The sequence below is a fragment of the Bubalus bubalis genome, chromosome 2 (assembly GCF_019923935.1).
Source record: "Bubalus bubalis isolate 160015118507 breed Murrah chromosome 2, NDDB_SH_1, whole genome shotgun sequence".
NCBI classification, from domain to species: Eukaryota; Metazoa; Chordata; class Mammalia; order Artiodactyla; family Bovidae; genus Bubalus; species Bubalus bubalis.
Window position 1 is genome coordinate 60,023,464 of NC_059158.1, and position 22,352 is coordinate 60,045,815.

General features: G+C 35.4%; 1 protein-coding gene across 4 annotated transcripts in view; it reads right to left on the reverse strand.

The window, feature by feature from the left end:
* The window catches only part of GULP1 (GULP PTB domain containing engulfment adaptor 1), a 340,099-nt gene that overhangs the window by 29,919 nt on the left and 287,828 nt on the right, over positions 1-22,352 (reverse strand). For all 4 annotated transcript variants that reach the window (XM_044932616.2, XM_044932614.2, XM_025273621.3 and 1 more), the window contains 3 exons: positions 21,709-21,846; positions 3,849-3,965; positions 3,078-3,170 (listed from right to left, as the gene is read on the reverse strand). In XM_044932616.2, coding sequence (XP_044788551.2) covers positions 3,078-3,170; positions 3,849-3,965; positions 21,709-21,846 — 348 coding nt within the window. The remainder of the gene's footprint in view (positions 1-3,077; positions 3,171-3,848; positions 3,966-21,708; positions 21,847-22,352) is intronic.

Below are 22,352 nucleotides of genomic sequence, written 5' to 3' on the forward strand. Positions count from 1 at the left end.
ACTGAGTGACTGAACTGAATTGATGCTACAGAAATTCAGCTTTTTAACTGTGTATCATTTACTAGGGTAGATGGCTTGTTACCTTTTAGTTATCTATAAATTTTACCAAAAGTGTTTATTTTTCTGATTCTTCCCATAACTAACTTTATCTGCTACTTCATTATACACTGATGTGACAAGAATAGCATCCATACCAGTAATTTACATTATTTTCATTTTCTACATTATTTTTAATACCACAAAACCCCAAAATTCTGTTCCTACTTTTGTTCTCTTTCCTTCCTCTCATAAAGATTATTAATGCTGAGATTAGAGATAAATCTTCTATTTTACTTTGACTAGCAGTTGCTTGATGTGGACTATATTGTGTTTGGTAAATTCTGATATTTCAGAAAACTACTGCATTAAGTATTTATTTTTACAAGCCAAATTATAGTATCATACTATTTATAGAGAACCATTTTTGAATTGGAGTTAGCATAAGAATTATTACTTCTGTGTGATTTAGGAAAGTTTGGCTCCTGGGAGAATCAAGGCTTCTTTTGGGTGAAGAGTCATCTGTGTTAGGGGTTCTTCTCATTACTACACACCGAAAACTCATGGAGAATCTGAAGCCAAATTAATCCTATATAACAAACACCCCTATATTGCAATTTCAGCATGCATAATGGGATTCATAATTTACTCCTATGCTTTTCAATTAATATATTAATTGCTGGCTAATTTTTTAAACAAGCTGCCAAAATTTTAGCAATTTTTTTATTAAAAATAAGAAAAAGAGAGATAATTTTAACAGGGATGGCATACAGATGGACTGAGTTTTACATTAATTTATTTATTTATTAATAATTTACTTCTCAGCTACATAACTACAATGAAAATCAAAGGCAAAAATATTTGTGCATAGTCTCTTCAAAAAGATGTTAAAAAGTTAATAAATGCCTATAACAATATTCAAATCAGGTATCTTTAGCAATTTAAAAATGCTGAGTTCACTTTTTTTTAAGAATTAAATTCTATTTTTTAATCTTAAGAAGATGTATTAGCAATTTCAAAAATCACATAATAAGACTTTAGGAGCTGAAAAGTTTTGAGACAAGTAATTTTTTAAAAGTTAAATAAAAAATATAGACAAAGATATTACCACAATAAAAGAATGTAAGTAGATTGTAAAATTATAATTTGAGCTAGTCGCAAAATGATCAATAAGGTAATAAATTTTATACATGTGTATTAAGTACAAAAGAATGGTTTAGAGAAAATTATTTCTCTTTTTTAATAATCTGTTTCACAGGATGGTTTATAAGACTTTCAATGAGACGCAAACAAGTGTTACTCCATTAAGGGACTAAAGGTTGAAGCGCTGATGTTCTGCCTCGTGATGGGGAAGGCAAGAACAAAATCATCATTTTGATGAGAAGTAAATGATGATGGTAGTAAAGATAAACACTCAATGAAGATGAACTTGAGCAAACTCCGGGAGATAGTGAAGGACAGGGAAGCCTGGAATGCTGCAGTCCCTGGTGTCAGACATGACTGAGCGACTAAACAACAACAACAACAAAAACCCATAGAGCTATATTATGATAAAGTCAGAACTTGAAGAGAATGCTTCTGCACCTCACTGTGCATTACAGAGGTACACAGCAACTTACTAAATAAGTTGCTCTCACCTTGGCTATATTAACCCCACGGTTACAAACTATATGCCAAGCGATGGACACAACTCTTTCAGTGTGGAAGATGGAAAAGTGTCAGTTTAGAAAAAAACAGAAGTTTTTCGATCCATTTCCAGGGGACACCAAATTTAAAACTTCTTATAGAGGCATTCTTCATGGCAATGAACTGGTGAAATAGACTCTAGTGTTGTTGTTTAGTCAGGGAGTCATGTCTGACTCTTTGTGACCCCATGAACAACAGCATGCTAGGCTTCCCTGTCTTTCCCTATCTCCTGGAGTTTGCTCAAATTCATGTCCATTGAGTCAGTGATGCTATCTAACCATCTCATCCTCTGTAACCCCCCTTCTCCTCCTGCCTTCAATCTTTCCCAACAGCAGGGTCTTTTCCGGTGAATTGACTCTTCACATCAGCGTGGCCAAAGTATTAGAGCTTCAGTTTCAGCATCAGTTTTTCCAATGAATATTCATGGTTGATTTCCTTTAAGTGAAATATTCTAGTAGCAATTCTAGATAGCATTAATCGTGTGTATATATATATATATAAAGAGTTTGCCTAAGGACAACCGAAATTGACTTGCAAATGAAAATCTGCAGCAGAAAATTCTTTCCAGCGGTTTGTAAATGCCATAGTTGAGTTTCAATTCATAGTATCATACCAAAAGTTATATATATGAAAATTTCTAAATGCAAAATATAATATATACTTTAATGGAGAATATCAATACACATAACTCTAAAAGAAAATAAGATTCTCAAGTATATTTTGCCTACAGAAAGTATCAACTGTTTTAAATTCTATCTATCTCCCTCCAAAAAATTCCTTTAACCAAATCAGAAAATAATGGCATCATACATTAAGATGAGAAAATGATTTCAAATGTATGCTAAACCAAAAATAAATAATTTAACTATAAATGTATGGAGTGTTATCTGCATAGACTTTCACTGGTTTTTGTGTGTGAAATATAACTGTGTCACTCACAGTAGGAGCCCTTGCTATATAATATGAGAAACCAATTCGATCTTGTCAAGAGTCCAGCTTCTATAATGAAGTTTAGAACTCCAAGGGTAGATTGGCTTGGGTCATTAAATCTAGCTTCAGTAAATAGTAATCAATTGAAATGAAAGAAAGAGGAAAAAATCAAATAGAGGGCTGAATTATTCTAGAGAAAAGAGCAGCATGGAAAAACAACTCTGATCTGAGCTACCTAGGTAATTTTAACTTTTAAATTAATCTTATTTAGCACCTTTTATCTCTACCTAGGTTTAGTTTAAAACGACTGATTTCAGAATATTATTAATATTTGAACTATTGAAGAGCTGATGATCCAGACATGATTTATTATCATGAAATCATGTTTCTTTAAGGAAAACCATGCATGTATTCTATATACTTACTGGAGGTGTTGATACTTGGGTTATTCTTAACTGGTTTTGCAAATCTTGTACTTTGTTTTTAAGTTCCATATTTTCTGTTTCTAAGTCTTGAATCTAAAAAGTAAATGATTATTGAACAATCTTCAGACATGTATTCTTGAAAAATATTGGCTGTTAAATTGGCTACATTAATGAATAGGATTTCACCTTATTTAAACTTTTAATGTATTTTTTTGTGCATTGGGTGAAATTTATTTTATAAAGCTTGAGCTATATCATAGAATTCAAGGTCACTGGAAAGACATACTATTAAATTTAAAATATGTTTTTACGTGTGTGCAAATTTCACGTTCCTAATACCTCTGTGTTTTCCTGTAGTGCTATGCAAGCTGTACCCATAATCGTGGAGTATAACCGCAAGACAGTGAAACTTGCTTATGATGATTTTGAAGAGAGTGGAGAAAGGGTGTAATTTAATTATAAAGGAATCTGATCTGCATGGGAAACCACTTACCCAGCATCTGCTGCTTCTGCTGCTCTGATCCCCATGAGAAGCATCAGGAAGTGAAACAAAGTCACATGAGAACACTAAGTTCTTGTGGGAATTCAATATAAAATGGTTAAAAACTGTGCAGGGGATCAGGAACGAAAAAATTATAGGAACACAGTGAAAGCAGTTCCAATCAGTGTGGGGGAAATTGAATGGCAGGGCTTCTAAATTTGTTTGATGGTATGCAAGTTTCCCTGTACTTACATCATATAAATGCAAAATGACAAGCTTAGTTTACTCACTCTTTTCTGTAACCCTGCAATCTGTTTTCTTGTTTCAACATCTTTTCCTCCAGATTCTAGAAATTTCCTGTATGCCAGGTCAAATGCTTGGCCGATTGTTAATGTTATCTCTTCAGCCTTTGTACAAACCAAACAAAGAAGATTTGCAGTTTAATAATAATCTGTTAGAACATTTTTTGAATCAAGAAAAACATTAACATGACATATTTCAAAAGGGCAATGTCTAGGCGCAGAAGTGTAGTAAATGAGCAAAAGTAATCTATGCTAACATAATCATTCAAAGCCTAACCATGCATGACATAAAAGAGAAGTGTTTTGGATATTAAATGAATAGCTGTTGAAGTTTGAAGCAAGAGTCCTATCCAGATTCTCATCTCTTTTATCACAGCATTTCCCCTACTAGTTTGTTTTTCTCCTTTCCTCAAATATTTAGTGCCTATTAAATGAAAGCACAGTGCCAACGGCAGTTTTTCTTGTAGCTTTGCTACTTGTTTTGTTTTCCTAGTGAAGAGGGTTTGTTAAACCTGGAAGGTACCTTGAATGAGGTTGGCTGGGTGGTGTCTGTGGAAAACCTGAGGTATGCCTGCTCTAAAGGGAGCAGCTGCTATTCAGTTCCCGTTAATTGTTGGAAATGAGCAATTCCAGCCCAGAGTTGTCAATTTTAAATATGTGAGATGAGGCCAGAAATCTGAATTTTCATATGGAAATTTTTAAGTGGTAGTAAACAAAATTTTTAAAACACAGTGCTGACTGAAAAACTGTCTGTCATCTGAATTTGGCCTCATAAAACAATTACCTCTGGCCTATTTACTAGGAACTGCCCCAGATAGTTAAGTCTACTAGTTCATTTTTTTCCCAATGATATTTCACCTGATATCACAATGTCTTAGTGGGAACAGTGTAAACACTAAATAAATATTTATTTAATTAACATTATAAAAAAATTTGGTAAAGGCATTAATTGATTTAATGCATCACAAATACTTCATATTTAATGGTGAGAACTCCAGATGACATAACAACTGGTAGCAATATTAAATCTTGTAAATACCCTGCTTTTACTAATCTACTACAAATCTTAAAATTTTGCTATATTCTATATGCAATCTAAATTAAAAATGTTTTATAAATGAAGCTTACTTAATTAAGACATTGTTATTTTTGTAGTTCGCTATTCATTTACAAAGGCTGTTAAACATAAAAAAATGTTATAGAGTTGAACATGGTGAATTAAAAAATGCAAAATATATGCCTATACTTATATAAGAGGACTGTCTTACGAAAAAGATGGAAAATAAGCTATGTTAAAGAATACTAACATATACACAATGGAGTATTATTCAGCCATTAAAAAGAATACATTTGAATCAGTTCTAATGAGGTGGATGAAACTGGAGCCTATTATACAGAGTGAAGTAAGCCAGAAACAAAAACACCAATACAGTATACTAATGCATATATATGGAATTTAGAAAGATGGTAACAATAACCCTGTGTACGAGACAGCAAAAGAGACACTGATGTATAGAACAGTCTTATGGACTCTGTGGGAGAGGGAGAGGGTGGGAAGATTTGGGAGAATGGCATTGAAACATGTAAAATATCATGTATGAAATGAGTTGCCGCCAGGTTCGATGCACGATACTGGATGCTTGGGGCTGGTGCACTGGGACGACCCAGAGGGATGGAATGGGGAGGGAGGAGGGAGGAGGGTTCAGGATGGGGAACACATGTAAACCTGTGGCGGATTCATTTTGATATTTGGCAAATGTAATACAGTTATGTAAAGTTTAAAAATAAAATAAAATTAAAAAAAAAAAAAAAAGAAATGGAAAAGGAAGAATACTATATAATACTGAATAAATTAAAATGAGCTTAATGTATCTTCTTAATAAGACAATGTGTTTTCCTCAAATACTCAAGGTGTATAAGACAGAGAATTATTTAAATAACATGGTTGATTCATCACCAATAATATCTGACTTCATTATTGGTTGTTTACAATAATGATTTTTAAAAACCACATTCACTTTTTAGGGTATGACATATATTTTTAATTAAGATGGCATTTTTGTTGTTGGTCAGTTGCTCAGTAGTGTCCGACTTTGCAACCCCATGGACCGCACCACATCAACTTTACCTGTTGTTCACCATCTCCCAGAGTTGCAAAAACTCATGCCCATTGAATCACTGATGCCATCCAACCATCTCACCCTCTGTCGTCACCTTCTCCTCCTGCCCTCAATCTTTCCCAGCATCAGGGTCTTTTTAAATGAGTCAGCTCTTTGCATCAGGTGGCCAAAGCACTGGAGCTTCAGCTTCAGCATCAGTCCTTCCAATGAATACTCAGGACTGATTTCCTTTAGGATAGACTATTAGATCTCCTTGCAGTCCAAGGGACTCTCAGGAGTCTTCTGCAACACCACAGTTCAAAAGCATCAATTCTTTGGCGCTCAGCCTTCTTTACGTTCCAACTCGCACATCCACATGCGACTACTGGAAAAAACAAGCTTTGACTAGACAGACCTTTGTCAGCAAAGTAATGTCTCTGCTTTTTAATATGCTGTCTAGGTTTATTATAGTTTTTCTTCCAAGGAGCAAGTGTCTTTTAATTTCATGGCTGTAGTAACCATCTGCAGTGATTTTGGAGCCCAAGAATATATAGTCTGTCACAGTCTCCATTGTTTCCTCATTTATTTGCCACAAAATGATGGGACCAGATGGCATGATTTTTATTTTTTAAATGTTGAGTTTTAAGTCAGCTTTTTCACTCTCCTTTTTCACTTTCATCAAGAGGCTCTTTAGTTCCTCTTCACTTTAGGCCATAAGGGTAGTGTCATCTGCATATCTGAGGTTATGGATATTTTTCCCAGCAATCTTGATTCCAGCTTGTGCTTCATCCAGCCCAGCATTTCTCATGATGTACTCTGTATGTAAGTTAACTAAGCAGGGTGACAATACACAGCCTTGATGCACTCCTTTCCCAATTTGGAACCAGTCTGTTGTTCCATGTCAGGTTCTAACTGTTGCTTCTTGGCCTGCATACAGACTTCTCAGGAGGCAGGTAAGGCGCTCTGGTATTCCCATCTCTTAAAAATTTTCTACAGTTTGTAGTGATTCACACAGCTGAAAGCTTTAGCATAGTCAATATAGCAGAGGTAGATGGTTTTCTGGAATTCTCTTGCTTTTCGATGATCCAACAGATGTTGGTAATTTGACCTCTGGTTCCTCTGCCTTGTCTAAACCCAGCTTGCACATCTGGAAGTTCTTGGTTCACACACTTTTGAAGCTTACCTTGAAGGATTTTGAGCATTACCTTGCTTGCATGTGATATGTGTACAACTGTGAAATGAGATGGCATTTAGTGTCAGTTGCTCAGTTGTGTCTAACTGTTTGCAACTCCATGGACTGCAGTCCACCAGGCTTCTCTGTCCATGGGATTTTTCAGGTAAGGATACTGGAGTGGGTTTCCATTTCCTTCTCCAGGGGATCTTCCCGACCCAGTGATTGAACCCAGGTCTCCTGCACTGCAGGCAGATTCTTTACCAACTGAGCTATAAGTGAAGCCCTTGTAGATGGCATTTAACTCCCTGGTAAATGTTCACCATATATTACCTCCATGGGTTTTCATGACTTTGTGAGGTGGGGATTACTATTATCCCCTCAATACTTATGCAACTGCAATTCTTTGTGTAACTTGTCTAAAGGCTCATAGTTAGTTAGAGGAGACCTTGGATTCAGATTCAGAATATCTGAGTCTACAAGCCTCACTCTTTTGAGGGTAGGGGATGAAATATATACATTTAAATGCACAGACCACAATTATACAACCAGATGTGTTTTGAAAAAAATGCACATACCTATAAAACCACCATATCATTAGAAATATAGAAGATCTCTAACATCCTTGAAAGCTCTTCTATACCTATGCATGAGTACTTAGTCACTTCAGTCATGTCCAACTCTGTCCAATGCTATGGACTGTAGCCCACCAGGCTCCTCTTGTCCATGGGATTCTCCAGGCAAGAATAGTGGAGTGGGTTGCTGTGCTCTCTTCCAGGGGATCTTCCCGACCCAGGAATCAAACCTGTGTCTTTTGTGTCTTCTACACTGCAGGTAGACTGAGGCACCTGGGAAGCATCTCCTATACGTACTTCTAGTCAAATCACATTTCTTCCAGGTAACTGTTGCTCTAATTTCTATCACCACAGATCAGTTTGTCTGTCTTTGTATCTATAAAAGTGGGCCATCCTATATATTCTTTTATATTTGTCTTCTTTAGTTTCTCAGATCTTATATTTGTGATTTATTGCTGATTACTTTCCAACCAGTGAATATATCTCAAATTGTTTTTTCATTTGTCTGTCAAGTGAAGTTTGTGATGTTTTCAGTTCTGAGTTACAAATAAAGATGTTACAAATATTCCTGTAAAATCTTTTTGTGGACATATGTTTTTATATTTCTGGGTAAATATCTAGAAGAAAGTGAAAGTGAAGTCGCTCATTCATGTCCGACTTTTCGCGACTCCATGGACTAAAGCCTACCAGGCTCCTCTGTCCATGGGATTTTCCAGACAAGAATACTGGAATGGGTTGCCATTTTCTTCTCAAATATCTAGAAAGAAATTAATAAATCATAGGATATGTCTACATTTAACACTATGCTGCTGCTACTGCTGCTAAGTCACTTCAGTCGTATCCGACTCTGTGTGACCCCAGAGACGGCAGCCCACCAGGCTCCCCCATCCCTGGGATTTTCCAGGCAAGAACACTGTGGAGTGGGTTGCCATTTCCTTCTCCAATGCGTGAAAGTGAAAAGTGAGAGGTCGCTCAGTTGTGTCTGACTCTTAGCGACCCCATGGACTGTAGCCCACCAGGCTCCTCTGTCCATGGGACTTTCCAGGCAAGAGTACTGGAGTGGGATGTCATTGCCTTCTCAGTTTAACACTATAAGAAACTCCCAAACTGCTTTCCAAAGTAGTATTACCATCTTATATTCCCACCAGCAGTAAGAGTGTTGTATTTGCTCCACATTCTCATCAGTATCAGATACTGACATCTTTTCAATTTAGTCATCTTACTGAATGAGTAATGCTATAACAATGAGCTTATTTTTAATTTTTTTTATTGGAGTTTAGTTGCTTTACAATGTTGTGTTAGTTTCTACTGTACAGCAAAGCGAATCAGTTATATGAATACATATATCCCCTCTTTTTTTGATTTTTCTCCCAGTTAACACAATGCATTTAATCTGAATTTCCCTGTTGAACAATTATATTAGCCCAGTTTCATGTAATCATTAGCCTTTGTTATATGTTCACAATGAACTCCCTGTAGAGCATGGTCTCATGCCCATTTTTTTTAAAGTTTTTTTCTGTCTTTTTATTCTTGATATTTAGTTCTTTATAAATTCTGAATACAAATCCTTTTTCAGATTCATGTATGTGACTTGCCATTACACTTTATAATTCTGTTTATATATTAATAGAAAACATTTATTGATTAAGGCCCATGTATTATTTTTTGTTCTATTATGTTTAGTGCTTTGGGGGTCATTTCTAGACATCACTGTCTATTCAAAGTTCATAGAGAGATTCTCCTATGTTTAAAGAAATTTTTGTAGCAGTCTATAAAAGCTTCTAATTTTATATTTATAATTCATTGTAAAGTATTTTTATGTAGCATAAGCAGGAATTAGCTGCTAAGTATTATTTGTTAATATATTTAGCTAGTTGTTTCAATAGCATTTGTCAGACACCTTTTTTCCATTAAATTGTCTTCTCACATTTATGGAAAAATCAATTGACCACATATGTGTAGATACTTCGGTTTTCTACAATAGAGTTTGTTTATTATTTATCTGTGATTACATTAATATCAGGATACCTGGGTTCAATCCCTGGGTCAGGAAGATCCCCTGGAGAAGAAAGTGGCAACCCACTCCAGTATTCTTGCCTGGAAAATCCCATGGATGGTGGAGCCTGGTCCATGGGGTCCATACATTTCATGTGGTCACAATGAGTTGGACATGGCTGAGTGACTTCACCTTCACACTAATATTACCTGATTCTGGAAACGGTTTCTTTGAAATACATTGTGAAATCAGGTAGAATGTGTCTTTCAACTTTGGTCTTTTCTTCCAAGAATAATTTTTCTGTCTACACTGTTTTCTATTACCATATTAAAAATAACTTTTCTATTTCTACCAAAATTCCCATTGTGATATTCACAAGAATTGTACTGAATAGATAGGTCAATTTGTTGAAATTGACCATTTAACTAAATTAAGCCTTCAAACCTATTAATATGGTATCTCTCTCCCATTATTTTAGGTCTTCTTTAGTTTCTGCAATATTTTGTTGATTTCAGCATATCTTCTTTAATTAATTCTAAATATTTCATGTTTGGTAATGCTATAGTGGGGGCTTCCCAGGTGGCACTTGTGGTAAAGAACCTGCCTGCCAAGCAGGAGACTTAAGACACATCTGTTCGATCCCTGGGTCTGGAAGATCCCCTGGAGAAGCTCATGGCAACCCAGTCCAGTATTCTTGCCTAGAGATTCCCATGGACAGAAGAGCCTGGTAGGCTAAAGTCCACAGGGTTGCTACGACTGAAGCAACTTAGTATGCAAGCAGTGCTACAGTAAGTAGATTTTTCTCTAGTTGTTGTTCAGTCACTAAGTCATGTCCGACTCTGCAATCCCATGGACTGTAGCACACTAGGCTTGTCTGTCCTTGAGTATCTCACAAAGTTTGCTCAAATTCATGTCCATTGAATCGATGATGCTATCCAACCATCTTATCCTCTGTCATTCCACTTCTCCTCCTGCCCTCAATCTTTCCCAGCATCAGGGTCTTTTCTAGTGAGTTAGCTCTTTGCATCAGGTGACCAAAATATTGGAGTTTCAGCATCAGTCCTTCCAATGAATATTCAAGGTTGGTTTCCTTTAGGATTGACTGGTTTGATCTCTGTGCTGTCCAAGGGACTCTCCAGAGTGTTCTTCAGCACCACAATTTGAAAGCATTAATTTTTCAGTGCTCAGCCTTCTTGATGGTCCAACACTCACATCTGTACATGACTACTGAAAATAATCATAGCTTTGACTATATGGGCCTTTGTCAGCAGAGTGATGGGACTGGATGCCATGATCTTAGCTTTTAGGATTTGGATCAGTTCAATTCAGTCGCTCAGTTGTGTCCAGCTCTTTGCAACCCAATGAGCCTCAGCATGCCAGGCCTCCCTGTCCATCACCAACTCCTGCAGTCCACCCAAACTCATGTCCATCGAGTCAGTGAACACATCCAACCATCTCATCCTCTGTCATCCCCTTCTCCTCCTGCCCTCAATCTTTGATTTGGATAGACAGAAACAATTAATTCTTGTTTATTAACCTGTATCCTCTGACTAAAATTGTTTCATAGTAATAGTAATTTGTAGATTTCATGGGACTTTTTTTTTTTGTAAAAAATTATATATGTGAAAGGGATAGTTTTACTTCTCTTTTTCCCAGTATTTATACCTTCTGTTTCTTTTCCTATTAACCAGATAAGACATCTAATATCATGCTAAACTAAACAGCCGTAGTTAGAATAAGCACTTATCCTGTTTCCAGTCTCAAGGGAAAGCATTCAATAATTCACCATTTATTTTGATGTCATTCATAGGATTTTTAACATCCTTACTGGAATAAGAAATGTCCCTTCTAATCCTAGGCTATTATGAATTTTATCATCAATTGGATTGAATCTTGTGCTTTTTTGCATCTATGTGATAATTTTTTTTTATATAGAACTTAGTTAAACTAATTGGCTCTTATATTTTACTTGTCAAGAGATTTTTAAAAAAATATTTCATTATATATATATTCAGATTTGTTATTTCTTCAGTTTCAGTAAATCAAGTTTTTCAAATATTCATCAGTTTTATCTTACATGCTAAATTTACTGGCATAATAGTTACATAATATTTCTCTCTATCCTTTCTTTCTATTCTTTTAAAGACTGTAGGATCTGCACTTAAATTTTTTGTTTCTGAAATTGGTAATTTGTCCTTTCTCTTATTTTTGTCCTAGATCTGTCTTTTTAAAGGATTGCTAATTTTATTATCCTTATCAAAGAAACAACTTTTGACTTTATCAGTGTTCTTTACTGTTTTCTGTTTTCAACATCATGGATTCTATTCTTTATTATTACTTATTTTTTCATCTAACTTCTGTAGGTCAAGAGATTATTTTTAATCATTTTATCTTTTCTCATAGAAAAAGTTATAAATATCCCTTTAACTGTTTTTGTTTTTTTTTTACCAATTTTTACTAATTTGGATGTGTCATATTTTGTTGCTGCTGCTGCCGCTGCTGCTGCTAAGTCGCTTCAGTCGTGTCTGACTCTGTGCGGCCCCAGAGACGGCAGCCTACCAGGATCCCCTGTCCCTGGGATTCTCCAGGCAAGAACACTGGAGTGGATTGCCATTTCCTTCTCCAATTTTGTTGCTATTCAGATAAAAATAATCTAGTATCCCTTGAGACTTTTTTTGGAGCTACTGTTATGCAGAGTGTTTGATTTAAAACATTTTGACAGTTTGTGGCCAGAGAATATACTTTGCAATATTTTCAATTTTGAAATTCATTGTCTTATAGTATGGTACAAGATATTATGCATCTTTGTAAATATTCTGCTGCTGCTGCTGCTAAGTCGCTGCAGTCGTGTCCGACTCTGTGCGACCCCATACACGGCAGCCCACCAGGCTGCCCCATCCCTGGGATTCTCCAGGCAAGAACACTGGAGTGGGTTGCCATTTCCTTCTCCAGTGCATGAAAGTGAAAAGTGAAAGTGAAGTCGCTCAGTCATGTCTGACTCTTAGCGACCCCATGGACCGCAGCCTACCAGGCTCCACTGTCCTTGGGATTTTCCAGGCAAGAGTACTGGAGTGGGGTGCCATTGCCTTCTCTGGTAAATATTCTTCTTACACTCGAAAGAAAGTATACTCTGTTGTTGTTTGGGATAGTGTTTTATTCATGTCACTTAGATCAAATTGGTGGATAACATTTTTTTTTCATTTTTTGTAGCTTTATTTATTTTTTTCTATTTGCTCTGTCAATTGCTAAAAATGGCATTAAGATCGATGACTACGGATGTCAATTTGTCTTTTTATTCTTGTAATTATTAACTTTTTTGCTTTATTTCTTAAAAAGCAATGTTATTAAATGAAACACATTGGTTTTTTAATCACTGTGGGTTGTCTCTCTTGATGCCTGATAATATTCTTGCCTTGAAATCACCTTTATGACGTGAGTATAGCCACACCAACTCCCACACACTTCAGGTTTGCACTGCATATGTTTATTCGGTCTTCTGTTTTTTACCTATATTTGGCACTAGTGGTAGTGCATCCACCTGCCAGTGTAGCCGACTCAAGAGACACGGGTTTAATTTTTGCATGGGGAAGGTCCCCTGGAGGAGGAAATGGCAACCCACTCCAGTGTTCTTGCCTGGGAAATCCCATGGACGGAGGAGACTGATGGGCTACAGTCCATGGGGTCGCAAAGAGTCAGTCACTGAGCGACTGGGCACACACACATCATTTTATATCTAAAATGGGTGTCTTCTAGAGATCAAACAGTTGTATGTTTTAAAGATCCTGCCTGATAATCTCAGCCTTTGATTGGTGTATTTAGTCTGTATATTTACATCGCTCTTTATTTTCTACTTGGTCCATCTACTTCTCCATTTCTATTCTTTGCCTGCTTTTCATAAAAAAAATAGTTTTCCATTTTATTGTCTCTATAGGCTTTTAACTATACACGTTTGAATTACTTTTTAGTGGATTGCTCTAGTGATAACAATACACATCTTTAAGTCAGCAGAGCAATCTGTTTGGAGTTAATGTGCATTACTTCACATGAATAACAACAGCCTTGGACTCGTGTAAATCCATTAAGTCCCATAGCGCGCAGCCTTTGTACTAGTACTCTCACATGTTAACATCATGCTGCAACGACCTGACACAGTGCTACAATTTTGCTTTCAACAGTTCTGTTTTAAAAAAGAGTGACATTTAGTCACAGTTTTTCTAGGGTTTATTTTTTGTTTATTCTTTTGCACATTTGAATTTACTTTTTGTGTCATTTCCCTTCAGATTAAAGAATCTCCTTTAGCATATCTTGAAGCACAGTTCGCTGGTGGTGAGTCACTGTAGTTTCATTGATTTAAAAATATTTTGATTTAAATTTTGAGACTTCAACAAGTGCAAAATTCTCTTACAACATCTTTTACTTTATGCTTGAAAGATATTGTCATAGTCTCCTCTGACCTTTACTGATACTAATGAAAAGTCAGCTGCCATTCATATTGTTTTTTTTTTCCTTTCTCTATGTAAAGATATAATATGTCTAATTCTTTTTATGGATGCTTTCAAGATTCATTTATTCCCTTAATCATTCTCTCACTCTCTTACTCTCTCTTGTAGATTGTGATATAACTACAAGTGGTTTTCTTTATAACTGATTCAGCTTGAAGTCTCTCAAATCTGTAGGTTGACAATTTTCACCACATTTGGGAATTCTTCAGCCAGGACTTTCTTTGCTGTCTTACTTTCTCTCTGCTGTCTTCTTATGATTTTGATTTCACACATGTTAGAACACTCTATTTTTTCCTAGAGGTGATTATGGCTCTGTCATTCAATATTACTATCATTTATTTTCTCTGTTCATTTAATTGGATAATTTCTCTCATCTATCTTCTAGGTTACTGACCATTTTTTCCTGCCATCCCAAACCTGATGTTAAGCCTATCTATTTTTTTAAGCTATTTTACCTAAACATTGAATTATTTTAGCATTTGTTGTTTCTATGCTAAAATTTTCATTTGTTTTCTTATTACTATGTTCTTTTTCCTTTAATTCCCAGAATATATGTATAACCAATATTAAAGTCTCTGAGCATAACATATAGATCTAAAGCTTCCTTTAGCTCTTAATCTTAATCTGGGCTCCCTCTATTCTTCATGTAGGTAGCAACTATAATTTGTGCGTAATTCAGGAGGTTATGGATTTTGCATATATCTGACTCCTCTCATATATATATGTATACATTTACATATGCTATAAGGGTACAGTAATACTCAGGTTTAATTATGAGAAAAATTGATAAGTCTAAAATTCCTCATCATATATTAGATTCAGTTGTATCAATTATATTTATTTTACTACTAATAATGTTAAATATTAATGATATTAACTTTACAAGAAACACAATGTTCTATATTATAATTTACTTGTTGCCATAAACATTATGTAATATAAACTATTAAAATTCATCTAAAATCATATCTACAAATTTATGACAGTAATGACGTACTCTTAATGGTTTTAAATTGTCTGTTTAGAACAAAAACATTTTGGTTATATACGTACGAATCAGATAGCAAAAACAAACACCCAAATCCTACAAGTAAAAGAAGTTTCCTTCTATTCTGATTTTTCTAAGATTTTTAACCATGAATGGGTGTTGATTATTTTCAAATATTTTTTAAAATGTTGGTTGATTGGATCATATACTTCATTAACCTGTTAATATGATTGATTATATTATTGGATTTTTGATGCTGAATTAGACTTACATCCCAGGAACAAGCTCTACTTGGTCTTGGTGTATAATTCTTTTATATATTGCTGAATTATATTTAATATTCTGTTAGAAATATTTGCATCCATATTCCTGAGGGTAATTGGTCTGTAGTTTCCTTTTTTTGCACTATCTTTACCTGCTTTTGTGTCTGAAAAATAAAACTTTCATAAAAATGAATTTTAGGAGTTCTCTCACTTCTGTTGTTTGGAATAGCTTGTGCAGAACAATGTTAACTCCTCTTTAAGCATTTTATGGATTCTTTCAGTAAAACTACCTAGGAGTAGGGAGATTTCTACTTTAGTAAGTTTGAAATTATAAATTCAATTTCCTTTATAGTTACAAGGCTATTCAAATTATCCAATATTAGGTAGTCAGTCATTTTTGTATCTGAGAAATTAATTCTTCTATGTTGTCACATTTATGTGTACACAGCTGATTATCAGTTCAGTTCAGATCAGTCGCTCAGTTGTGTCCGACTCTTTGCGACCCCATGAATCGCAGCACGACAGGCCTCCCTGTCCCTCACCAACTCCCGGAGTTCACTCAGACGCACGTCCATCGAGTCAGTGATGCCATCTAGCCATCTCATCCTCTGTCGTCCCCTTCTCCTCTTGCCCCCAATCCCTCCCAGCATCAGGGTCTTTTCCAATGAATTAACTCTTTGCATGAGGTGGCCAAAGTACTGGAGTTTCAGCTTTAGCATCATTCCTTCCAAAGAAATCCCAGGGCTGATCTCCTTCAGAATGCACTGGTTGGATCTCCTTGCAGTCCAAGGGACTCTCAAGAGTCTTCTCCAACACCACAGTTCAAAAGCATCAATTCTTCGGTGCTCAGCCTTCTTCACAGTCCAACTCTCACATCCATACATGACCACAGGAAAAACCATAGCCTTGACTAGACGAACATTTGTTGGCGAAGTAATGTCTCTGCTTTTGAATATGCTATCTAGGTTGGTCATAACTTTTCTTCCAAGGAGTAAGTGTCTTTTAATTTCATGGCTGCAGTCACCATCTGCAGTGATTTTGGAGCCCCAAAAAATAAAGTCTGACACTGTTTCCACTGTTTCCCCATCTATTTCCCATGAAGTGATGGGACTGGATGCCATGATCTTCGTTTTCTGAATGTTGAGCTGTAAGCCAACTTTTTCACTCTCCACTTTCACTTTCATCAAGAGGCTTTTTAGTTCCTCTTCACTTTCTGCCATAAGGGTGGTGTCATCTGCATATCTGAGGTTACTGATATTTCTCCCGGCAATCTTGATTCCAGCTTGTGTTTCTTTCAGTCCAGTGTGTCTCATGATGTACTCTGCATATAAGTTAAAAAAACAGGGTGACAATATACAGCCTTGACGTACTCCTTTTCCTATTTGGAACCAGTCTGTTGTTCCATGTCCAGTTCTAACTGTTGCTTCCTGACCTGTATATAGGTTTCTCAAGAGGAAGATCAGGTGGTCTGGTATTCCCATCTCTTTCAGAATTTTCCACAGTTTATTGTGATCCACACAGTCAAAGGCTTTGGCATAGTCAATAAAGCAGAAATAGATGTTTTTCTGGAACTCTCTTGCTTTTTCCACGATCCAGTGGATGTTGGCAATTTGATCTCTGGTTCCGCTGCCTTTTCTAAAACTAGCTTGAACATCAGGAAGTTCACAGTTCATGTATTGCTGAAGCCTGGCTTGGAGAATTTTGAGCATTACTTTACTAGCGTGTGAGATGAGTGCAATTGTGCGGTAGTTTGAGTATTCTTTGGCATTGCCTTTCTTTGGGATTGGAATGAAAACTGACCTTTTCCAGTTCTGTGGCCACTGCTGAGTTTTCCAAATTTGCTGGCATATTGAGTGCAGCACTTTCACAGCATCATCTTTCAGGATTTGGAATAGCTCAACTGGAATTCTATCACCTCCACTAGCTTTGTTCGTAGTGATGCTTTCAAAGGCTTTAGCATAGTCAATAAAGCAGAAATAGATGTTTTTCTGGAACTCTCGTGCTTTTTCGATGATCCAGCAGATGTTGGCAATTTGGTCTCTGGTTCCTCTTCCTTTTCTAAAACCAGCTTGAACATCTAGCATCCTCTTAATATTTTTTATATCTGGAGGTTCTTCATTGAAATCCCTGTTTAATGTCTGATACTGGTAATTTGTTTCTTTTTTTTTTGCTTTACTAATCTTAACTGAAATTTTGTTACTCTTATGATCTTTTAAGGAAACGGCTCTTTGTGTCATTTATTTTCTCAATTGTTTTTGTTTTTCCATTTCATTACTTTCTTCTCTTCTCTTTCTTATTTTCATCCTTCTGCTTCCTTTAATTTGATAATCTGTTTTCTAAGTACTTGAGCTGGCAGCTTAGATTACTGATTTGAAATGTTCTGCTTTTAAATATATTAACTTGCTATAAATTTCTTTCCCAGAACTGCTTTAGCTGTATCACATAAACACTGATATGTTCTATTTCATTTCTATATAGTTCACATATTTAAGATTTTTTTCTTTGAAGATTCCTCTTTGACCTACAGAGTGTTTACAAACTTGATACCGTTTTTGACATATGGATAAACAAAACTTCCAAGTTTTTGAAGCCCTTCATATAATCTTTCTGTTCTTCACTTTTAGATTGATTTCTTTGTTGTTGAAAAGCACTTGCTTAATAATTTCTACTCTTTTACACTTCTGGGATTTGTCTTACAGCCCCAGATACAGTCTATTTTGGTACATGTGCCTTTGGCACTTGAAAACAATGTGCAATCTGCTGTTGTTGAATGAAGTTCCCCTTGGTTGTTTGATTCCATTAGTTGATGATGCTGTAGAATGATCCTATATTCTTGATGATTTCCTGTCTAGTTGTTCCATTAATTTTAATAAAAGTGGTGGTAAAATAGTCAATATAACTGTGTATTTGCCTATTGACCCTATATTTCTTTTCATTTCTATCAGTTTTTATTTCATTAATGTTGCTGCTCTGTGATTTGGCAATGCAAATTTAGGATTGCTGTTTTCTTGGTAGTATGAGCCTTTTATTATTAAATATTGCCTCCTTTGTGTAATTTTCTTTACTTTGAAGTGTATTTCATCTGATATTAACACATTCACTTGGGCCAATGTATTTTTAAATGTATCCCATTTTATACGATTTTTAGTGGTTGCTCCGAGATTCATATTACATTTATACAACTTATCTCAGTCTACTAATGCTGTCATTTTTCCAGTTTGAAAGGTGTAGAAACCTTACCTCCATTTATATGCCTTTAACTTTCTCTCTTCATAATATAGTTGACTTCAGTTCAGTTCACTTCAGCTCACTCAGTCGTGTCTGACACTTTGCAACCCCATGACTGCAGCATGCCGGGCTTCCCTGCCTATCACCAACTCCTGGAGTTTACTCAAACTCATGCCCATTGAGTCAGTGATACCATCCAACCGTCTCATCCTCTGTCCTCCTCTTCTCCTCTTGCCTTTAATCTTTCCCAGCATCAGGGTGTTTTCGCATAAGTCAGTTCTTCACAACAGGTGGCCAAAGTATTGGAGTTTCAGCTTCAGCATCAGTCCTACCAATGAATATTCAGGACTGATCTCCTTTAGAATGGACTAGTTGGATCTCCTTGTAGTCCAAGGGACTCTCAAGAGTCTTCTCCAACACCACAGTTCAAAAGCATCAAGACTTCAGTGCTCAGCTTTCTTTATAGTCCAACTCTCACATCCATACATGACCACTGGAAAAACCAAAGCTTTGACCAGACAGATCTTTGTTGGCAAAGTAATGTCTCTGTTTTTTAATATGCTGTCTAAGTTGGTCATAACTTTTCTTCCAAAGAGCAAGCACCTTTTAATTTCATGGCTGCAGTCACCATCTACAGTGATTTTGGAGCCCCCCCAAAATAGCCTGTCACTGTTTCCATTATTTCCCCTCTATTTGCCATGAAGTGATGGGCCCAGATGCCATGATCTTAGTTTTCTGAATATTGAGTTTTAAGCCAACTTTTTCACTCTCCTCTTTCACTTTCATCAAGAGGCACTTTAGTTCCTCTTCACTTTCTGCCATAAGGGTGGTGTCATCTGCATATCTGAGATTATTGATATTTTTCCTGGCAATCTTGATTCCAGCTTCTGCTTCTTCCAGTCCAGCGTTTCTCATGATGTACTCTGCATATAAGTTAAATAAGCAGGGTGACAATATACAGCCTTGACGTACTCCTTTCCCAATTTGGAACCAGTCTGTTTTTCCATGTCTAGTTCTAACTGTTGCTTCTTGACCTACATACAGATTTCTCAGGAGGTAGGTGAGGTGGTCTGGTATTCCCATCTCTTGTAGAATTTTCCCCAGTTTGTTGTGATCCACACAGTAAAAGGCTTTGGCATAGTCAATAAAACAGAAGTAGATGTTTTTCTGGAAATATCTCACTTTTTCGATGATCCAACAGATACTTGCCCTACATATTTTCTATATATTCATTTAGAATCATATCAGAAAGCATTTTTTGCCTCTGCTGTCAATCACGATTTAGAAATCACACACACTAATGGTTGTGAGCCACTGGTGCAGGCTTCAGGAAAATATGTTCAACCTTCAAGATAAAAGAGAGCTAATATGCTATATCAAGAGAGGAATAATGGGTCAAGGAAGTGAAATTTTGGAAACCAATTTAAAAAAGTACGGTTAGATAGAAATATAGTTTGTACTTTTGAAAACAATGGGGAATTCTGGCAAGTGTTTGTGTTAATAATCACATAACAAGTTTGGACATCAAAGAAAGGTAAAATGTGACAAAATTATAAAAAGACTAGTATTTATAAAGGACTTGGGTTATGAATATTTCAAAAAATCCTAAGCAGGTTTATTTCTATATGTAAGGCAAGAAAGAAGGACAATTTAATTTACTGTTTGTCATAAGTGGTAAAAGGTTATAATATCTTACATGTAGAAGATATTCAACAAGTATCAACTTTAATCTTCTCAATCACATAGAAAATACCTGCAAGTAATCATGGTTAAGAAGCACCGGGAATGTTAAATATATGGCATTCATTCAATAGGATACATTCAAATAGAACTTTTTAATTTCATACAAAATGCCATATAGTTCACATAACATTGTCTTAAACAAATAAGGATAGTATTCTGACAAGATATTTCATAATATTCATCAAATTTTCAAAACATATTATGATGCCAAATAGGTTAGCACAGTAGTTTGCGTACTTGAAGAACTATAGTTTAAAAGATAGAGATAATAACTTGCTCTACCTTTTGTCAATTTATCCACATAGCCTTTTTAAAGGAAAAAAAATTCATTGAGTATCTATTTTCCACCTGATGCAGGAGTTACATGGACAGATAAAAAAGTGTTTTTAAGAAGCCCACATACTGAAATCAAAGAAATATATTATAGTGATAACAATATTATTCCCTTCTATTTTGACAGTATGATAAAATGAACAATAAATAAACTAAATTTCTTCCTGTCTAAGGCAATCCTGCTGTTGAGATTAAATGTTCTTTCTCATTTAAAGCTATCAATGGCTACAATGTGTGCTTGGAATTCACATACTACATTTTATAACAGGATCTCAGACTAGGTTATCATTAGTATTAGCTTATGCATATAGTCAAGATATGGGTTTTCCTTAAGAATTCCAGATGATTAAAGAATTGTCAGAGAGCTTAACTTTGGAATATCCTAATTGTGCTTACTTGCTAAGAACTTTAGATTATATTCCCAAGCTCAATCACTCACATACACACACATACACACAATTCTATCACATTTAATTATAAAAAGTTTTCTGAATAATGAAAATCAAGAATCAGAGTTTAAAAGTATCAGATTTTTTTTGAAGAGCCATACAAATTTCATTTCCTACAGTTTAAAATATTTATTTTCAAAAAAAAATATTTATTTTCATCAGATCCATGACATTCCTGAAAAAATACTTTGCATTATATGCACATTACTAAATTGTATTTGAGTTTAAAATTTCAAGTCAAGTGATTATAAGACAGGTAAACATATGACATAAGGATGACATTCTAAGGAAAGAAAATTGCATGCAAGCTTGTTTCCATTAACGTGAAATTTATTTAGGGATGAAATCCTGAAGCATATTCTCATGACAGGAAGAATCTATTTGTAAAGTTAAGTATTTGCAGACCTTATTCATTTCTAAATACTTTACTAATGCTGGAAACAAGTCAATTCCTGGCTTACAAAGTAGAGCAAACCACCCTAAAACATCTGGCATACTTACACACTTTTCGCTGTCAAATACATAGCACAAATGTTTATTTGACTCGGAATCTTTGCATATGAAAGTGAATATCCTCTTGTCAGTTTTATCATCTGCACAAAATGATATTCTGTGAAGCTGGCAATTGTGTTGAACTTCCTGTGAACACAGATGAAAATAAACATAGTTGAAGAGATTTCTTTTTCTGGAATACCAGCTGTGCAAATAACACAACTTATGAAACATCATCTGTCGTACTCTGGTTTTATAACTACATACACCTCAACTTAAATAAAAATGTAATGAGATAAACCTTCTGACTCAGGATTTAGCTAAATCATTTCAATAGCACTTAGAAAAACACAAGGGGAAAGAGGATCAGAGGTTCATGGGTTTCCTGAGCTACAAGGGATCTTCAGATACCATTACTTCAACTGTGCAATTTTACTTAGGAGGTTACTGAGGTCTAGACAGATTAATATATTTCCAAAAGGTTACAAAATTGGCAGAACCCTTTGAACCAGAATCTTTTCATTTTATTTTATTGCTACTAATATTACAGCTTAAAACATAACATCATCTGTATACAATTTCATATGAAACATGTTATATAGTACATATCTTCATGGTAAACTCAAATACTCTTGAGCCTCTTCTATCTAAGG